General features: G+C 32.0%; 6 protein-coding genes and 1 long non-coding RNA gene across 7 annotated transcripts; 3 read left to right on the top strand and 4 right to left on the bottom strand.

Annotated features, from left to right (window-relative positions):
- Nucleotides 1-70: 70 nt before the first annotated feature.
- Nucleotides 71-3,949, bottom strand: LOC123675977 (set1/Ash2 histone methyltransferase complex subunit ASH2). The gene is made up of 9 exons (XM_045611588.1): nt 3,791-3,949; nt 3,580-3,696; nt 3,314-3,492; nt 2,908-3,252; nt 2,145-2,344; nt 1,910-2,087; nt 1,452-1,735; nt 992-1,246; nt 71-305 (listed from the first exon to the last, which is right to left on the bottom strand). Exons 1-9 carry the CDS (start codon nt 3,814-3,816, stop codon nt 201-203), a joined length of 1,689 nt encoding a protein of 562 aa, XP_045467544.1. The 5' UTR covers nt 3,817-3,949; the 3' UTR covers nt 71-200.
- LOC123675983 lies at nt 3,010-3,555 on the top strand. The gene is made up of 2 exons (XR_006746838.1): nt 3,010-3,150; nt 3,218-3,555. It is a non-coding gene; the product is annotated as an uncharacterized LOC123675983 (long non-coding RNA).
- Nucleotides 3,950-4,153: 204 nt separating the features above from the next.
- Nucleotides 4,154-8,515, top strand: LOC123675973 (DNA repair protein RAD50). The gene is made up of 2 exons (XM_045611581.1): nt 4,154-4,329; nt 4,452-8,515. Exon 2 carries the CDS (start codon nt 4,456-4,458, stop codon nt 8,380-8,382), a length of 3,927 nt encoding a protein of 1,308 aa, XP_045467537.1. The 5' UTR covers nt 4,154-4,329; nt 4,452-4,455; the 3' UTR covers nt 8,383-8,515.
- Nucleotides 8,516-8,847: 332 nt separating this feature from the next.
- Nucleotides 8,848-9,991, bottom strand: LOC123675978 (prefoldin subunit 3). The gene is made up of 3 exons (XM_045611589.1): nt 9,699-9,991; nt 9,240-9,637; nt 8,848-9,167 (listed from the first exon to the last, which is right to left on the bottom strand). Exons 1-3 carry the CDS (start codon nt 9,771-9,773, stop codon nt 9,083-9,085), a joined length of 558 nt encoding a protein of 185 aa, XP_045467545.1. The 5' UTR covers nt 9,774-9,991; the 3' UTR covers nt 8,848-9,082.
- A 98-nt stretch (nt 9,992-10,089) lies between these two features.
- On the top strand, nt 10,090-10,980 carry LOC123675980 (c-Myc-binding protein homolog). The gene is made up of 3 exons (XM_045611591.1): nt 10,090-10,249; nt 10,307-10,428; nt 10,503-10,980. The coding sequence occupies exons 1-3, from the start codon at nt 10,226-10,228 to the stop codon at nt 10,699-10,701; spliced, it is 345 nt and encodes a 114-aa protein (XP_045467547.1). The 5' UTR covers nt 10,090-10,225; the 3' UTR covers nt 10,702-10,980.
- A 96-nt stretch (nt 10,981-11,076) lies between these two features.
- On the bottom strand, nt 11,077-12,782 carry LOC123677126 (tRNA (guanine(37)-N1)-methyltransferase). Its single transcript, XM_045613635.1, has 3 exons — nt 11,625-12,782; nt 11,301-11,444; nt 11,077-11,247 (listed from the first exon to the last, which is right to left on the bottom strand). The coding sequence occupies exons 1-3, from the start codon at nt 12,780-12,782 to the stop codon at nt 11,077-11,079; spliced, it is 1,473 nt and encodes a 490-aa protein (XP_045469591.1).
- Nucleotides 11,383-20,188, bottom strand: LOC123675981 (unconventional myosin-Ia). Its single transcript, XM_045611592.1, has 19 exons — nt 19,699-20,188; nt 19,576-19,646; nt 19,344-19,519; nt 19,166-19,229; nt 19,090-19,103; nt 18,947-19,031; nt 18,632-18,889; nt 18,357-18,553; nt 18,092-18,297; nt 17,873-18,037; nt 17,501-17,813; nt 17,036-17,416; nt 16,023-16,109; nt 14,763-15,007; nt 14,575-14,710; nt 14,361-14,513; nt 14,117-14,304; nt 12,876-13,742; nt 11,383-11,444 (listed from the first exon to the last, which is right to left on the bottom strand). Exons 1-18 carry the CDS (start codon nt 19,932-19,934, stop codon nt 13,619-13,621), a joined length of 3,099 nt encoding a protein of 1,032 aa, XP_045467548.1. The 5' UTR covers nt 19,935-20,188; the 3' UTR covers nt 11,383-11,444; nt 12,876-13,618.
- Nucleotides 20,189-20,304: the final 116 nt, after the last annotated feature.

Raw genomic sequence — 20,304 nt, 5'->3', positions numbered from 1 at the left:
ATTAATATATCCGCAAAATTCAAAATTAAGTGTTGCCAATCAATCTAATTATTTTCATAAAAAAAACATCAAAAATTATAAAATTTTATTGAATGAAAAATTCATATTATCCGTGATTTATTCTGCAAAATATATAAAATTGAAAATACCTATTTTACAACTCATCCCTTATTTGTACAATGCACAAAATAACGAAATTATTAAAGGACAAAAGTATCAAGTCTCAATTTTCCTTCATTCTCTGTCAGATATAAAATATCAGCCATGGTATGCTCACAAATCGCTTCTTCTGCTTTTTCATGCATCTGTAAAAAAAAAATTTTCATTTAGTTCACAAAATTCCCCTTTTTATTAATCTAAAATGTATTTTACAACTTTATTGAATTTGATTTTCTTACTTCCGGATTGTTCTCAGGTTGTACATCATAAAGTTCAATAGTAGGTACAATATAAATTCAATGTAATGAAAGAAAATAAAAATGTAAAGGTGATTCTATTTCAATAAATAAGACGAACTTACGGAAAGCGAATAATTATGTAAACCCTAAGTGTAGGAGTAACTTGCAGCCTCAGATTATGTTAACTTTGTTGTTGAAACGTGCGTCACACGTAAATTAAAAATAGCGAAAACAAGACAATGTTAATTCAGCTTTGAAGTGTATTTGACAATGATGGCAATGGAATAATGCTTATAACTTTTTACCTGAGACGAATCTGGAAAATGGTGAATAAAAAAAGGATTTCACTTAATGAAAGGAATCTACAGTTGAACCCAATGAATATAATCAACGTGTATACATATACTGGACTGTTAATTTGCCAAAATCACTACGCTCCAGTACAGAGGTGTAGAGGTGTATAAGGCAGGGACCACTAAGTAGCATCAGTAATCCTAGTATAAAAAACCGCAATCAAATCCGTATCAAATCAAATCTGTATCTGATCATTTCAAATATCCATCTCCAAAAGTTACAAATTCTATCAAACTCACCCCTCTCCAGTTGAACTCTGCAGGTGGTGGATACTTGAAATTAGGTCCAAAATTGGCAGTTACGGTCACATTTCTATACAGTGAGATGGTTGGATAATAAGCACCTTGGTAAATATCTTCAAAAGCTACACCTTGAGATACCCCATTTTTGAAATTGATAACTTTCCCACCAGGTAGAACTTTCAAAGTTTTCACTCGACTTTGAACGCTATCCTTCTCCTCATGGTATAAATGACTTTTGAACTTAACCAAGGGCTGAAATAAGTAATCGCAAATGAATGCAAAATTTCATGAAGAAAAAGTTTTTTTTTGTAAAACGTTATCTCAAATCTATCAGATTTTATGTATGTATAAAGTTTATAGATGGAGAGACTTATCCAGAAAGTCAGCTATGTAGCTTATGCACAGGAAAAAATAAGCAAAATTTTTGATCTGATGAACCACAGAATATTTGTTGTACCTTATCCTTGAAAGTGTTAGGAACCAACTGTGTTGTACTATTTTGAGGTAGAATAATCATAAAACCGACAGTATCTCCCTCTCCATAACCAACATCAGCGTAATGCTTTCCGTGGGATATATGAAATTTCGTTCCTTTTCTAGATCTCCAAGAATACCCAAATTTATCGTAACCCAGAGGTGCCTGCAAATTAGCGTAGTCCTGTCCCCATCCAATGCGAGTAGCTGAACCTTCAGGCATCTCATCAATGGTGGCTTCCCAGTACCAAACTCCTGTGGTTACACCTATTTTAATTTAAAATTATCATTATTTTTTTACACTCAACAGAAAAAAAATACATTCAGCACTTTCTAGCTTTAATATGTTTTTTTATGCTAAAAAAAAAATTAAAACAACAAGAAACTGAAATTATAGTTGATATTCATGCAAAACAATTGTCTTGACCGAATAGAACTCACAGTGTGTTGCTTTGACAGCAGAATATCCCTTATCTCCAGTAACAGAAAGTCTATCCTCTGAAATTTTTAACTGTGGGCCCCTATCATGCAAAGCTAGCAGAACAGTACTTGGTACGAATGTACGATACAACCAACCTGGTATCGGTTTCCCAGCCCAATCTGGACTCTCATCGAATTCCTATAACAAGCATATTCAACTATATCGAATGGAAATCTATTTAGACAATTCACTTACTTGTCTACACGGTGCATGCGGATCAGGCTCTGCGAGGAGGTATCTGTAACCATCCTTATTGAAAGGATGATCAAGAGGGTAACCATGTGACGGTAATTTCACACATCCGACATCCAAATTCCTTCCCTTTTTACCAGACACATTCACATCGGGAGCTTTGCTTTTCGTCTTCCTAGATTTCACATTTCCAGCTGTTGAACCTAATAATGAAATATTCATTGTTCCATCCATTTATTTTGACAAACTAATCGCAATCTAATCTACGGCTTATCAACATTTCACATACATACCATTCATTTTCAATGACTTGCTTTCAATGTATACATTCTTATCACATTCAGTATCAAATAATAAACCCAAACAATTGAATTCAAGGAATTATTCTTTGTTAACAACTCACCAATAATTTTCAGTTCCAAGCAACTCAATCCAGAGTTTTCAGATAGCAAATTACAATTATATTTCATTAAATGTGGACCAAAAGTTATTTAATAATTATCAAAATATTCTTTTTATGTTTTTATGAATCAAAAGTTTCATTTTTATAAGGTAGCAAAGTGTAGGTGTTAAAAATTAGATTTACAATTAAAAAAATCAAGGATACCATTTCTGATCAGAAACTATTCTGTTTCTATGGTGAACTATAAGGTTTTCAAATAGTGACAAAAGTACACAGATATAGAAATCTTCAATAACCTATTATATTCAAGAAAATTTAAATGAGTGAATAAACAAATCTACATCTATCCAAAATAGGATTTACCGTGTTGAACTCCCAATTCTGTGACTTTTAGCAAACCTCCTTTGATCATTGCATCATAATTTGGTCTGATATGGGTCAAATTAGAATCAATCAAACCATACATATGGCCTTCATCGTTATTTTCTTCAAAGACAAATAGAATGTGGATTTCTTTCATTAAAGCTTTTTGAACAGTCAAATGCCATGATTGCGTTACTCTCCGAGATGTTGTAGTGAGGGCTTCCCAATGATGTTCTATATAAGGTATGATCTCTTTTTCTTTGCTAAACATAAGTTTATTTGAACCATCTTTCACACTAGCTTGTTGCAGATTGGCGATTGCCGTTACACACATCTGTGTTATTTCTGAAAGAATAGTTCATCTTTAGCTATGTACTATAGAAATATAGAAAGAGATGTTTCTTACGTGCTTGCGTTTTCCTGAAACTTTCAAGGTTAGAAGGTGAACAATTTTTGCATAGAAATACATAGTTAGTCAGGAATGGCACTAATTTTCCCATTTGATATCCAATGCAGGATTCATGAAACCATCTATTACAATTGGCACATAATAACTCAGCTATATTCAAATTTCTTTCTTTACCACTGTAAATATTTAATTATAAGATTCGTCATTAGAAATGTATCTAATTAAACTAATGAAAATAAGTAGTAGTAGTTTTGTCTACAAACCAATAGCAATTTCCCGCTGGTTCAATCTTTTTTCGTTCGTCTTTTTCTTCATTTGTTTTATTTCCATTTTCAACCTCACTGAGCTTTGGGGATGAATTAGAATCTTCAACAGTTTTGCTGTGAATTAATAACAAAATATTATTATCCATCAGAAATTAAATCAAGAAAATTTATCTAAATACATTTTTTATAGGGAAGCAAAAATTTTTACCTATTATCTGATGCCCCTTCATCCATTGGTGAAAAAGAGAGATAATACTGTATCTACTAAAATATAAACCCCTAAATAACTAGGAAATTGAAATCAGCAAGTTAAAATAATTTTTTTCAAAATTGGTTTGTTGTTTAGCGGATAGGATATATTGTACTTACATTAGAACTAAGGACATTTGAACTATTTCAGAGATTCCATACAAAGAGAATCAATATATTTTTATTATTCAATTTGTTTAACACATAATTTAAAAATTAGGGCTGATAGAAATTACAATATTTCCTTTAATATAATTAACTCATAAGGCAAATATGATTGAATCACTATTTTTCAATAATACTCTGTGCCTTTGAAATTCCGCGGTTTCAAATAAAAAAACAATACATTAACATCTGAGAAGTTTTATATGAATATATAGGATATCTGATAAGGAAAATAAAAAATTTGAACTTTTTACTATTAATGATTTTGTTCGTAGTCTTCAAAATTTTGAATCAGTCGAAGAAACAACCATAATCCTTTGGAATATTATCAAGGTACTCTATTCAATTTAAAAAAGACATAAAATAAATTTAATAATAAATGTAACGTAAAATATCTAAATAACTTAATATACATAACCATCTGGACAATATATTAAGTTAACATCATTTTTTAGTACAATGGCAACTTTACTGAAATTGCAAATTAGTGGTATACGTAGTTTTGGACCATTTGAGGAGCACATTCAAACCATCTCTTTCGATACGCCCGTTACTCTTTTAGTTGGACAAAATGGTTGTGGCAAAACAACAATTCTGGAAGCCATAAAATATGCCTGTACAAGTGACCTACCAGGTGGTACAGCAAGAGGTCAAGGCTTTGTTCATGATCCAAAAATTTCTGAAAGAGGTGAAACCAAAGGTCAAATTAAACTAAAACTCATCGATGTCAAGGGGGATACTTATACAATTGTGAAGACTGTAAAAGTAGTCCAAGGAGCTAAAACAATGTCCTTCAGTTCTCTCGACTCTGCCCTAAATATTGCCTATGCCAATGGTGAAACAGGACATATATCAGGTAAATGTATTGAGATTGATAGGCACTGTGCACAAATCCTTCAAATATCTCCATGTATTTTGAATAATGTTCTATTCTGCCACCAAGAAAATTCTTCATGGCCACTTGATGAAGGTAAAAAAGTAAAAGAAAAATTTGATGAGATATTTGATTCTAAAAAGTATAATAAATGTGCTGAACTTCTTTCTAAATCATTAGCTGCAAAAGATTCTAAAATCAAATTTCTCAAATATGAAGTAGAAACTAAAAAGGAGAAGAAAATTGAAGTTAATAAAAAGAAAAAGCATTTGAATGAGAAGATAGAGAAATGCAAAGCCCTTGAAGATGAAATTCTGAATAAAATTGAAATATTAGAACCGTCTAAAATACGTTTAGAAGAAATTGAAGAATTAGAAGAGGTATTAGGAAGATTGCAAAAGCAACTAACTAGTAAAGAAGCAGAAAGGAAAGGGTTAATTCAACAGCAAAATATGCTGAAGCAAAATATAACTGATATTTTCCAAGGAGATGATGAAGAACTGCAGGTGAAAATATCGGAATTTGAACAAGATCAGAGAAAAAAAGAAGTATTAATAAAAGATTTAGAAGATAAAAGGAAAGAAATGACTAAAAATGAAACTTTAATAAATGCAGAAATTCAAAAAGAACAAATTAAACTTGGACAGCTAAGAGAAGAAAAAAAACAATTTGAAATGAAGATTAATAACAGAAATACTCTTTTTGAAAAATCAAAAGTATCTGTAGAGATAGAAGGTCCTTTCACGTGGAACTCAGTTGAAGATTCATTGCAAGCTATAAGTAAACTCAAAATGAAACTTCAAGAAATTGATAATAACTTTGACAATTTTGTTAAGACGAAAAATGAAGAAGAATCTTTTGTGCAAGAGAAAATTGATAAAGCTAGAGAAGCCTTGGCCACCACTAAAGAAAAGGTTAAAGCTACTACCACAGATATAAGTAAAAATAATGAAAAGATTCTGCAAGTGAAAAATGACATACAGGAACTAGATGTTGCCAACAGTCGACTGCTTGCCATCAATAGAAATATTGAGAATTTAACAAAAACACTATCTAATCTCCAAAGTAAATTTAATGAAGAAACAATAAAAACTGAAATTAATAATAGTAAAAAGGAAATAAGTAGTATGGAGACAAAATTAGAAGAATTGGAAAATCTTTATAAAGTCCTACAACATAATTATGTGGTGGAAGTAAAGTTAAATTCTGAAGAACAAACAAAAATTATGAAAGAAACAGAGTTGAATAAAATTATGAACAGGCATTCTACTAATTTTCAGTATATATTCAATGGAGAGGTTCCAAAAGATAAGATAGGAAAAAAAGTTCAAGCTATTCTGGGTTCTAACGAGAACAAAATCAAAATACTTAATTCAGAAATTAGTACAAAGCAGAAAGAAATCACTAAACTCGAAACACAAATACTGCACCAAAAAAAAGATATTGAAAAAGTTGAAGCGGAGCTGAAATCTAAAAAAAATGAAATAACCTCGATCTGTCGCGAAAATGATTACAATACTTTGCTGAAACAAACGTTTGAAAGAAAAGAGAAAATTCAAAAGGAAAAAGGTCAATTAAGCTCTGGAAAAATTATGTACGAAAAGTTCATTGAAGAATTTGAAAAAGAAAAATCTTGTTGTCCTATCTGTGAAACGGACTTCTCTGGGAAAAGTTCCTTAATTTTAGCTATTGTTGAAAGACTAAAGCAAAAAATTATATCCCTTCCTCAAAAATTGAATGAAGTGGAAACAAATTTGAAGAAAGAAGAGAAGTTTTATAATAAATTACAACAACTCAAGCCAGTCAATGCCAATATCTTAGAATTATCGGATATAAAATTACCATTATTATGTGAAGAATTAGAAGATAAGCAAAAGCAGTTGAATAATTCAGTAGAGGAATTAAGTAAACTGAATGAGGATTTGAAAGTTCCTACAAAAATTGTTGAGATCTGTAGAAAAGTTTTGACAGATGCTACTCTCCTTGATCAGTATGACGCAGATATAAGGACTAGTGAGGGCAATATCAAGGAACTACAAAATCAAATGGAAACGGTAAATACAACAAAAAATAAGCATGAAGTTGAAAGTGAACTAGAGAATTTGAAAACTGATTTAAATGATCAAAGAAAAAAAAACGATAGTCTAAGACAAAAACTAGATAAACATGAACATCAAATTAAAAAAATCAAAGAAGATAAAAGCAAGGAATTAGAGCTTCAACTGAAATATCAAACACAAGCAAATAATAAGCCACATCTTGAGAAACAACTGGAAGAATTATCAGATAACCAAAGCTGCCTTCTAGTTGAAAAAGAAGAACATCAATCAGAACTGAGTAAACTTGAAGAAGATCTCAGAAGTTTGAACAGTGCAAAGGATAAACTGAGTGTTAATAATGAAAAATTGATAAATAATCAGAGAGTGGAAAATAATAAAAAACACAAATTAGTCGAGGATATAATTAAATTAGATAATGAAATCACACAATATAGAAACAGGAATTCTGAGAATATTCTTCAAAATCAAATTCAACAGGTTGCAGAACTTGTAGATCGTAGAAAAGATCTGGTCGAGATAAAAAATGAAACAATAAATAAAATAACAGAAAAAAAAGAGGAAATAGCCAAACAAGCAACTGAACTAAGAGAATTGCAGGACAATGTCACACTCAGAGAAAAACAAAAAACAGAAGGTCTCTTGGTGATTGAAATAACAAAGTTAGAAAATAAAATTGGAACTTACAATTACAAGTCGGTATATGATGAGAAAATGAAATTAAAGAAGAAAATTGAACTGGGAGAAAGGGACATCAATAGCTTGAAAGGTCAGGAAATGGAGCTCAAAAACACAATTGAAGATATGGAGAAAGAACTAGACTTGCCGGAAAATAAGAATTCAGAAAAACTGTATAAAGAAAAATTCTATGAATTGAAACTCATGGAGAAGCTTGTTAGTGATTTAAGAATATACATCAAAGCTTTGCACCATTCTGTTCTGGAGTTCCATAAAGAACGAATGGTTCAAATAAATTTTAGAATAAGAGAATTATGGCGAAATATATATAAAGGCAACGATATTGACTATATAGAAATTCAAACTAAGGAATCCAGTACTACTTCTTTAACGAGAAAAACTTATGATTATAAGGTTATTCAGATAAAAAATGGAGTGGAGTTAGAGATGAGAGGAAGGTGCAGTGCTGGTCAAAGAGTTCTGGCTTGTTTAATTATTCGAATGGCTTTGGCAGAGTCTTTCAGCTCTCATTGTGGAATATTGGCATTAGACGAACCTACTACAAATTTAGATAAAGAGAATGTTCATAGTTTAACATATGCCTTGTCCAATATAATTACTTCTCATATAAACGATAACAATTTTCAACTCATTGTTATTACTCATGACCAGGAGTTCCTAGATACTTTAAGGCACAATGTGCAAAACATTTCTCATTACTGGAAAGTAAGCCGAAACTCCAGAGGATACTCCGTTATTAAGAAGGAACGTTTGTAAATTTTTGTTATATCTAATGCTAGGTATTTGTTTTGTAGATGAAATCGCTAAAAATATTTATATTTCATATTTTTGTTTAGAATAAGATGTTAATTTGTTATCTCTTTACTTTAAATAAAGATTAATATCTCTATATATAATTTTTTTGGGAAGAAAACCTTGTTTTTAAAAACAATTAATTTAAATAGGAATCTAATAGTCACAGTTATAATGAAAATCAGCGTCTCACTGGATACATGTGAAATAGAACATTTTGCTCAAATTGAGTCTTGAAAGATAATTGTGAAAATTGCAGGTCTGCTAACATATTTATGCTAAATATAAATCAATCTATCGAATCCAAAATCAAATAAATGTGTCTGTTTACTATTGATTTCCCTGGTTTCAGCTATCTATGGGAAATTTATGAAAATGAAAGAAAGTATAGTAAAATGAGGGTACAATTTTCAAATAAATAAATGTAACAAATTTTCACTGAAATTTTATTAGGTCATCAAAAAATAAATCTGGGTAATCAGAATATGATTTATAGTCCCAAATGACAGTGAAACAATTTTGAGTTATCTGAAAATGAATGCATAAGTTGTGATTTCAAGTAATAAATATCAGATACACAAAAGAAAGCTTCAATAAAATACAATCTAGGTAATGACTCTTCTTGTATTTATTATTTTATGTGCATTGAAGATGTCGCTAATTTTCATTTGGCCTTTGCTGCTTGCTTCCTTTTTACATCCCAGTTATAAACTCTTGCCATGTTGACCTCTGTTGTTGTGAATTGGTCTCTGAAAAAAATTGGATGAGCATATTCTAGTTCACCCATATGACTAGAGTTTCATCAATTAATGTTCAGGTACCTTAAAAAATCCAAATCATGTTCTACATATCCTAAATTTCGTGTAGCTGCTGCAATATTTTGACTCAGTAACTTTTTAGCATCTTCTAAAGTATACTCTAACATTACATTAGCTCCTAGCCAAAGGCACACATTCTGTGTTGGTTGTACTTTAGCCTTAGCAAAAACTTGTTCACTAAGTAAAAACTGAGTTTCAAACTCCGTTTCTTGCTTTTCCAATTCTTCAATAGTTAAAAGGGACCTTTTAAGTTCTGGTACTTGATTTTGTAAACGTTTTTTTTTAGATGCTAGGTTATATTCCATGAATTTATATTTTGCATGTTGATTATCCAACCGTTTCAAAACTTCATCCACACCATCTACATTATCAGATCGTGCCATATAAGCATCTACATCTTCCTGTATGAAATAAATTATTTTAAGAATTTAATCCATAAAAATGTGATAATTACAAACTAACCACAAATTCGGCTTCTGGGATGCCAGCATATGATTTTTTGTCGCCCAATTCAATTGCTTTGCTCGTAGCCTCCATTTCTGAGGATTTTATTGTTATTCTTAGGGTTTTATTGCACACCTGGTAATCAAATATCTTAACTCCTACGAGAAGTTCCAAAACAATAAACCAAATTTGGTTAAAAGGCACACCACAGATGATTATGATTCATTGAGAAAAGGTTATGACAGTTGGAAAATTCAATAATATGTTCAAGGAAGCTACTTTTTTAAGCATATGTTTAAATAAATGTATGGAATTGTAACTAACGAATCTTTCTTCACTTTTTCAGAATTAATTCATAGAGTTATTCGAATTTGAACTACTTTATATGTTCAATTAACTACCTTTTTAACTACTTTTTCGTTACGATAGTAACGACAATCTCTGTCTTTTTCATATGACAATTGAAATTAGTTGAATTAGCATTTACTCAAAAATTTATTTCCATCAATTAACCTCATAGTTTATTCAAGAAAAAACCAACCAAAATGAGTGCAAATCAAACATTTAAGGTATAATTTTTTTCTTAATCATTGTGCAGCCTTCATCTCATTGCAAATTTTTTATAGCCCTCCGAAGGAAAACGAGAAGAATTTCGAAAGTATCTCGAAAAAAATGGAGTTATGGATGCTCTTACCAAAGTACTGGTTAATCTTTATGAAGAAACTGATAAGCCCGATGATGCGTTAGAGTATCCTTTAAATACTATATAAAAAAATTATATTTCTATTTATTTCATACTTTTTCCTTGACCATGATGTTCAGATTTATTAGAGATAAATTGGCTATACATGCTGGTTTGGATACTCACAAACAGATGAAAACGAAATTGGAGGATGCCCATGAACAAATTTCTCAATTAGAAGCAGAAATTGAAAATTTAAAGGCAGCTCTTGAGGAAAAACAGAAAGAAAAGAGTGTTGAAGACCAAGAACCCCAAGATGCTCCAAAACCTGAAGATTAATATTTGAAGTTGTTTTTTTATTTTGTTGATTCTCAATTTTGTTTTGTTGAATATTTTAAGATTTTTGCCATTTATTGTGATATCACTTACATTTGATCTCGATAGCCTATTCGGTTTTACTTTGTTTGACATTCCCTCTTTAATGTTTATTAGAGATATTTTTATTTTAAAGTATTAGAAATGATTTTACTTTTTGAAAACTAAATCCATCCATTTGAGCTGACTTTATAATTAAACAGAGATGTTTGAATAAAGCACATTAAATATGCCTTATATTTAGCTATATTGTTTTTATTTCTCTACCTCATATAAAGAGTTCAATTGGAAAATAAAATTATTTATTACATATATACAAGTTGAAATTTAAAAAATTATTTATAATTGCATAGCTTCCAAGTTGGGCATTTTTAAAGGTTCATTCCTTTTAACTGTTGTCAAATCAGAATGCTTGACTTTTTTCTTTTCTTGTTGTTGTCCTTTAACATTCCTCAAATCCTTGAATTGCTTGTTAAGTTCTTCAATTTTCATTTTGTTTGAAATGATATCCTGAAAGAATTTTGAAATTAATACTGAAAAGAGAGCTATATCTACTTCCCTACCTTTTTCAACTGCCCCTTCACTTTAGCTGGTTTGCCCTTAACTTTTAAACCTTGACCTTTTGCTTTAGGCAGCTGGTTTTTGGCTTTTGAAGTCTTGGCTCCAGCAACTTTTGCCACCTTATTGTTTTTCTTCCCCATTTTCACCTGAAATGAAACAGCATTACAAAACTGAATATTCTAAAAAAAAACATTACATTTTGGAATTTTCTGCAATGTATGATTTTCACTATCTATAATTTTTCGTTTCAAATTATGATTCATGGCAAATAGAATAAGTCCATCCAATTTCAAGGTGATCCTAATCATTTTTTTAAAATTGCTAACAGTTCGCACTTCAAACATATCCACTATGTTATCACTTATGTCTAAATCAATTTGTTCCAATAGTAAATTTTTTGCAATAGCACAATAATCTGTATTTGTTTCTGATCCTTTAGCGAAACAATATACAAATACAATTGGAGTATTCGAAATTTCCATTTCGTTATCAGCTAGAAGCCCAAGAAAACATTCAATGAATTCAACTGCTAATGCGGGTAAATTCATTGCTATAAAAATATTACGTTTGTTCAGATGCTGTAGTAGCACATCCTTAACATTTGTTCTGATAAATTCTCTTCCATCTTTATTGAATGTTTTTACATATTCCTTTTTCACCTTATTCTTTTCCATATTATGATTCAACCATTTGAAAGACTCTGGATTCAAATCATTGGCATAGACATAACCTTTTTTTTTAGCAATTGGAACAGAAAAAGGACCGACTCCTGCAAAAATGTCGATGAACACATCCCCACTATCAATTTTTTTTACAATTCTTTCATGCTCAGTTGATAGTCTAGAATTCCAATAAACTGTTGAGAAATCAAATTCAAACACACAATTGTTTTCTTTAACAGCAGTTTGCATACTATTTTCTCCACAAAGTATTTCCATTTGAAAATTTCTATAGGTATTATCTATCATATCTAGTTTATTCACAACACTTTTGCAATTTTTGATTTTCTCTAAAAGTACTTCACCAATCAACTTCTTATAAGGAAGTAAATGATTTTTAAGGTTGACGTGGAGAATATGTCCAACTTTTGTAAAACTAGAAAATCCATCGATATCATCTGGCAGAACTGCCTTTAATATAGTTTCATGAGAATAATTGTCATAAGTTATGTTTAAGTCTCTTGAAAGGAAATCATGATTGGATATGCCCAAGGATGATAACGCTTTCACATCCTCTGTAGATATGAATTTCCATTCACTCACAACATCAGGATTCAAGTATATCAGTATATTGGAATCACTCGGTTGAACTGCTTTGAAGTGTTCCAATTTCAGCAGATACTTCTTCAAAATAGGTACCGCTTTAGAGACTGCATCTTTATCTACTTTCAAACATGGAACTTTAACAGTCTTGTTGAAAAGGGTTTTATCTAATACCTTCAAACCTTTCACTACTGCATTAGGATAAAGGGTGCTATTTGCCATTATATGTAAGTTCCGAAAAGATATGTACAATAAATATTTATAAGATCTAAGTACCATGAGATTTATTATGAAAAACTAACCTAAATAACCTACCTTAAAATGTCACTCACGATTCTTGGTTAGGAACACAGATAACAATAACCAAAAAGTCTGTGCCTATATCGAAAGTTTTGTGAAAAACCACAGAAAAATATAAAATAACAGAAACCGTTTTTCTTTAAACTTGAAAGGCCTTACTAGCCTAATGATATAATCTTAATTGTAACAATTTTTATTCATTTTCTTCTATATTAATCCCATGACAAGAGTGATGTTTCAATAAAAAATATACATGTGATTAAAAATACTATTTTACATTATTTTCACAAAATATTAACGTCTCAAGTGAAAGATATTACTCCTACCTAATATGTAGCACGAACTTTGATTGGCACAATTGCTATTGAAACTGAATTGGATAAAAGACAAGTAACTCAACTGAAGTCCCAATATAACGATTTCTTGGTTCAATTTTTCAACAATCTTTTGATGGCATAAAAGGAAAATGGATATGATGACACAACAATTTGGATGAATAAGAACCCATACGAAAACTGAATCAAACAATCTTGATTAGCAGATGAAAAAATATTGTTACTATTCACAATCATTTAAGACGTTATACAGTATAAAACCAAATGCCAGTTGAAAATTCTTTACATAATTCTGATTGAAAAACTTAGATGAAAATTACTTGGTAACTTTCGATGGGATACTTCATGGTTATTGTGCAATTCAATAAATGTTTCTAATGGCAGTACTTGATACACTAGACTCGAAGATATGTTTGGCGTATGTCACATCAAGATCTCCATTTTGTTTGCTTTCCGAAGAACCCTCATCTGTCCTGGCTGTACCTCCGGCAGGCCCACACATTTGAAAGCAAAGGTAACAAGTTGTGAGCCGAAATTCGCTTCAAACCTATAGGTAAACAAATTAATCGAAAAGCTATTGGTTTAGAAAGAATTATTTACTGTGGCATACCGAGATGTCTGAAAAACTGGTGAGATTTTCTACAAGGAATATGGAAAATTGAGTTTTTTGACTACTGCTATGATTGTGAATTGGAATTTGATCACAAAATGTTAGCTTTTTATCTCTCGATTTAGAACAATAAAACCTTGTATCATCACAACCAAATTTAGTATGAGCGCCATAGAAAGCGATGGGAATATCAACTGAAGTATCGCAAATCTTTTAAATCTGGAAGGCTGGTCAATGCAAAAGTCACCAGTTTGGCACACCAATATTTCAAGACATCTAAGATATACTATTCAACATAATTTCTTACTCACTCAGTAGCTATGTTAACCTCCGGGGGTTTACCAGTTGCGTTTTGAACAACCAAGAACAACTTTGTGACAATTTCAATTACATGTCCAGTTTGAAAAACAAAATCCCCTTTCTTCTTCAGATCGCTTTGAAAAAGACATCCAGTAGTATCCGAAAGAGAGCTTGAGGCTTCTTCGTAACTCTCCAAGGCCTACAATAAATAACTAACTGTAACGATACCGAAAACTATTCAATTAAGTTTCTTACCGATTTAACATGAATGACAGCAACATCATCCGAGTACGGAGACAAGGACATCTTATAAATTTCTGTTGCAGGTACACGATATTTGATTTGAAGAGTACGCTGATCCAATATCAACATAGACCTTGTCGAAATTACTAGGAGAATTGGAACAAACTGAAAAATAAATGCCACCAGATAAAATTATTGCTTACGGATAAGGTACTAAATAAGTCACCTTTCCATTAGTTCGTGCGATCTTATTTATAATATCAGCAAAAACAACATACTGATCGTTGCTTTCTAGGCTCAATTTTTTCCACTGGATATTCTGCCTCAATCTCACATAATCCCCAACAAAAGGATGGGACACACTAGAAAACAAAAAGTTAGATTCAATTAAGTCACAAATGCCTTAAATATTACCTTCTTGGATATGAACATTTCCTATCTCTAAAAATAAAACTGGCAGTCACTTTTTCTCTCATTCTATTCCTAGAGGTCTGGTCGAAATTGAGACGGAATTTGTAGCATCTCCAACGATGGTGGATCCTTCTCAACAATTCATTACACTCTACCAGTTTGGGATGACATGTTGGCCAATCTCGGTTTATTGGGGAATTAGCTTCTGGGGATAGTGACTCACTCAGGGATAGCAAATACTGCCGTCTCTAAAAAATTATTTTATTGTATTTACATTGTTGAAAAGGTTGTTTCACAATTTTTTTTATAAAGGGTGTTTTTTTTTAGAGCTATAGAACTTTAAATTGCAATAAAACAACGATGGATTATTCGATTGACATGAATTTTATTTATCCGCAAGATAATCTTGAGGCATTACATTTTAAATATGATTTCTGGCATATGACCGCCACGGCTGGCTCGGATGTAGTCCAATCTGGACGTCCAATTTTCGATGACTTTTTCCAACATTTGTGGCCGTATATCGGCAATAACACGGCGAATGTTGTCTTCCAAATGGTCAAGGGTTTGTGGCTTATCCTCATAGACCAATGACTTAACATAGCCCCACAGAAAATAGTCTAGCGGTGTAAAATCACAAGATCCAAGAGGCCAATTCACAGGTCCAAAACGTGAAATTAGGCGGTCACCAAACGTGTCTTTCAATAAATCGATTCTGACATGTTGCGCCATCTTGTTGGAACCACAGCTCCTGGACATCATGGTTGTTCAATTCAGGAATGAAAAAGTTAGTAATCATGGCTCTATACCGATCACCATTGACTGTAACGTTCTGGCCATCATCGTTTTTGAAGAAATACAGACCAATGATTCCACCAGCCCATAAAGCGCACCAAACAGTCAGTTTTTCTGGATGTAACGGTGTTTCGACATACACTTGAGGATTAGCTCCACTCCAAATGCGGCAGTTTTGTTTGTTGACGTAGCCATTCAACCAGAAGTGCACTTCATCGCTGAACAAAATAAAATGGACGTAGTGCGCGATACGTATTCCGCACAGAACCATTATTTTCGAAATAAAATTGCACTATTTGCAAGCGTTGTTCAGGCGTGAGTCTATTCATGATGAATTGCCAAACCAAACTGAGAATAAATTACTTGACAGCTGTTAAATCGGTCGCCATCTTGAACAGTAATGCCAACTTAAAGTTATATACCTCGACAAAAAACACCCGTTTTATAGAATTATTGTAGGTTGCTTACTTTCCATTGTATATAGTGCCTTTGGATCAAATTAGCTGCCCATTCTCTTTCTTTTCGTTCTTTTAATAGTAGAAATTGTTCCCTTGCCTGAAAAATCAATTTGAATTTGAACAATAACGAAACAGAGATTGTTATGAAGGTTTGGCAAGTTATGTACAAATCGATATTCAGCGATCACCTAGCGCACTACCATTCAATATTTTTACTGCACCTACCGCTCTATATAAACACCATAATTTGCGTCCTTTGAAAGGTATCCCATACTTCAATTCCTGTAAGATGCAAATTAGAAATAAAATGAACTAATTTTTATGTGAATGTACCCAAAATGAATAAAATAAGTAAAGTAAATAAAACTAACTATCCACATATATGCTAGTGAACTGAGCAGAAGAAATTCAACTTTTATTTTGATGACACAGCCGCTTTTGAAAATTAAAGATTTTCCAATAGGTTTGATAAAATTAATAGCGTATTCCACTGGCTGCACCAGTGCGAATTGATTCGAATTTTTATAGTGTTAAATGACAAAAAAAAACTGGTGCAGCCAGTCGAATACGCTATAAAAGTGTTTATAATGGCAACACTGCACATAATTTTTTGACATTTCTTATGTCATTTGTATTCAGTAGGTTATGCCATTTAATCCTGAAATGATACACTCTTCAAATACATTTAGAAATTGTTTTATCAAAATCAATACACCTTCCTCTGTAGGCTGGAGAACCATTGTGGAACAATCGGCCCTATGATCAGTAGGCAACAAAATTTCTGTTAAACTAACATCAACCTATATTCTGTAGTAGAATAATCTTTGTGAAATTAACTATCCTGACTGTCAGAGGATATTATCGGATCTGCTTTGTTATTCATAAATTCTCTGGTTTCTAGAATTGACGAAAATCTTCTTTCCCCCTCTATGGTTTTATAACGTCATTTTCCTTGCTTCATTTTCATAGACAAATAAGTTGAAGAGAATACAATATCCAATTATTATCAATTATTGTACTCACTTTCCAACTCCTCCAAGCAGATGCAATGACCATTTGACTGTGCCTCATCTTATGATATCTTTTGTACTCCTTATAACCTCTCCAACACTTCTGCACCAATAATGCAAGGTCATGTAACCTGCTCCTTCGAAAATCCTCAAGTTCGAAAACAGTGCGGGGACTTCTCACAAACAGTTTGGTCCTACCATAAGTAAATTCTGCGGTGGGTATAGGAAGTGACCTAAGAATCACAGAAACACCTTCAATAGGTGAACCACGCCATCTTGGCCAAGTACGGGGGCATATCATCTTGTATCTGCCCAGGAACTGTGGATAGGAAAGCTTGTAGCAAAACCCCGCTCTCCATACTTGCACTGTTGCTACTAGATTCAAATATCTAACCTAAAAACATAACCTATCAAGTATCAACAAAAAATATATATGTACAGAAAACTGCAAATAATTTTTTATTTTCTCCCCACCTACCTGATGCTGCACCAACCCTACTTCAAATTTTCTAGGAATCTTCAGTTCGTTCGGCTTTAAACACCGGATATAATGCATTTGCCTCATCGATAAACCTTTGAGTAGCGATGTTAAGGAGATTCTTAACTGAGCTGATTTCGAAAGGGGACGCTTAATATTACAACGTTTAGGGTTGCCCTCCGGGAATAATTGAGGCATCAGCGAATGATCACAGCGAAACATGGCCCGAGAGAGTTCTCTGGGTAAGAAGTCTGTATTTTTTTGTACAAAATCACCCACACTGTATGTAACTGTTCCAGCAAAGTGTCTTATTCTGAAAGTAAAATATTGATTAGAGTGTATTAGCTCATTATTCGGTGATTTTGAACTCACTGAAAACTATCTATTGGCAGTGAAGAATCAGATGTTAAACAGTGAGAATGTCCACTACAACATTGTTCCACCCTGGTGAGGTATACAGAGTCGCTCAAAATATTTGGTTCTTCTAATAAAGTTAATATACCATGACTATCATTTTCTAATAATTGACATATTACTCTGAAAATTATCACATCACCACCAATAACAATTTAAATTGAAAAAAACACTCACACATTATTGAAATATTCTATTCTGGACCATTCTAAACCTTCTCTTATGATTTCTTCTTGTTCATCTTTTAACGCAGCAGAAATAACAAAGTGATGCACTTTTTCATTAGAATAATTGATCATAAATTGCTCAAATCTGTTCGTTTCGAACAATTCAAAGCCATAAAGGTCTAAGACTCCTAAATTTTTTGGTTTAGAACATCTAACCTGAAAGTTGAGAAGTTTGATAAAAATAAATGTGAAAAAGAAATATGAGTCCTAAATACCTTCAATAATTCATTAATTTTATTGATAAGCCAGGAGAAAGTACGGCTGTAAAGAGTTCTACATAAAATATCTCTAAGTTTTGATGCTTCGCATGCATTCAATTCTGCAAGTATGCCATTCTCTACCTGTCGAGTGGTTAAGGCTCGGTGCAACCACCTGTGTTCAGCATCCAGAAGTTCACATATTTCAAAGAGTTCTACAAAATATTGTAGATAAAATTTTTCAAAAATGGATTAATTTAAAAATAGGCAATTTCTCAAAACATTATACCCACCATACTCATTGCAAATCACGCAACCATCTGTACCATCTATATTATTACAAGGCACAAATTGAAGATTACCTAATTTAAGAATCACTGCGATTATTCTAAATATATCAACGACTTTTTCATTGGAAAAGCCCAAAATATTTAATGCACTTTTAGTATATATGAACAATTTTCTATCCTCTTCATCTGACTGGGTTGATTGGTGACCCTCAATCTGTAGAATGCTGTAGTGTTCAACATTTCTTTGTAATTTCAGACTCTCTTCAAACAATTAAAACAAGTTAGAATTTGATTTTTCATTCAGTGAAATATACATACTCAGTAAATGAATGTCTGATCCTGAGAGTAATTGATAAAATATATGAAAATTTCTATCACCCACATTCAAATTTGTAACTCTTGCCTGAAAAATTGTAAATTAATATTTGAATATTATTTACCACCATAATATAAAAAAATACCTTATCCAAGTAAACTAAGCAGCATGAAAGGTAATTATATTTAGTAAAATGAAAGATATAATATTTAAGAACTTACAATGCGTCAAATAACCGCCCACTGGGTCTCCCTTATAATCAAACTGAATATCCAAAAATTTCCCCTAGAATAATGAAAAATTAGTAACCACATACAATATGATAAGGATACTATAGTTGAAGAATCAATACAAACAATAGGAATCTTTCTAAAAACTAAAAGGATTGATTAAACTCACAAATCTGGAAGCATTATCATTTTTCATAGTTCGTGCATTTCCAAATGCTTCCAATAAAGTATTTGCTTGGACAAGCCTATCTTTGATTAGTTTAACCTCTGGAATATCGCCCGAAACAAGAACTAAAAATTGAAGCACAATTCTAGCAGCTTCTGTTTTTCCAGATCCACTTTCCCCTGTAAAAGGGATATTTTAAGTCATAGGAGCCCATACAGTTTTAGCAATATTATACCTGTAACTATAATAAATTGGTCCTCATTTCTATCAGTTAGCCACCTATAGGCTGAAGCTGCTACAGCATATCTGAAACGATACTGATATAGTTTTTATTGAAAAGTGGCATTTCTGCTCTTACATGTGAGGAGGTAATTGAAAAGGTCCGCGTTTGACGTAAGTTTCAACAAGATCTGTGGAATATAAAGCCAATTTCTTATAGGGATTAATGGAAATTAAAACATTTCCGATATAGGTATATATATGGTCTCTTTTGAATCTTTGTAGCAAGTTACTGATAAAATTATCCTCAGTTAGTGGTTCTAAAAGAACTGAATCCCAAGCTCCAACTTCCTTTTCCAAACCCAAGCTGAGCATTGCACAGCCCTTGGTATTTTTGCCGCGAAGGCGGCATCTAGTATTCGGACTCCTTTGCACTGTGCCAAGAAATTATGTCATGGGAAAAATGAAGTACTAGGATTTCCGCTGAAAATTTTGCTTGGGAAATAAGGGCTATCTCATAATATTTGTATACGAAATCTCAAATAAAGTACATTCTACTTTAATTAAGTTAGTTAATTGGGGTGATTTACATCAATTTATCAGCTGTCAAAACTGACAATACTTTTAAATTTGACGTTTATTTCTGTATTGATCACTTTCTTCTATGGACATGTTTTCTTATTCATTTAAACTAATGGTCATCAATATTTTTCTGAAACCCGTTTCTCTTCCAGGTTCCTGTGGG

This window comes from Harmonia axyridis, chromosome 3, assembly GCF_914767665.1.
Source record: "Harmonia axyridis chromosome 3, icHarAxyr1.1, whole genome shotgun sequence".
Lineage (NCBI taxonomy): Eukaryota > Metazoa > Arthropoda > Insecta > Coleoptera > Coccinellidae > Harmonia > Harmonia axyridis.
The sequence above is the reverse complement of the archived record's forward strand: the minus strand, read 5'-3'. Positions and strand labels throughout refer to the sequence as shown.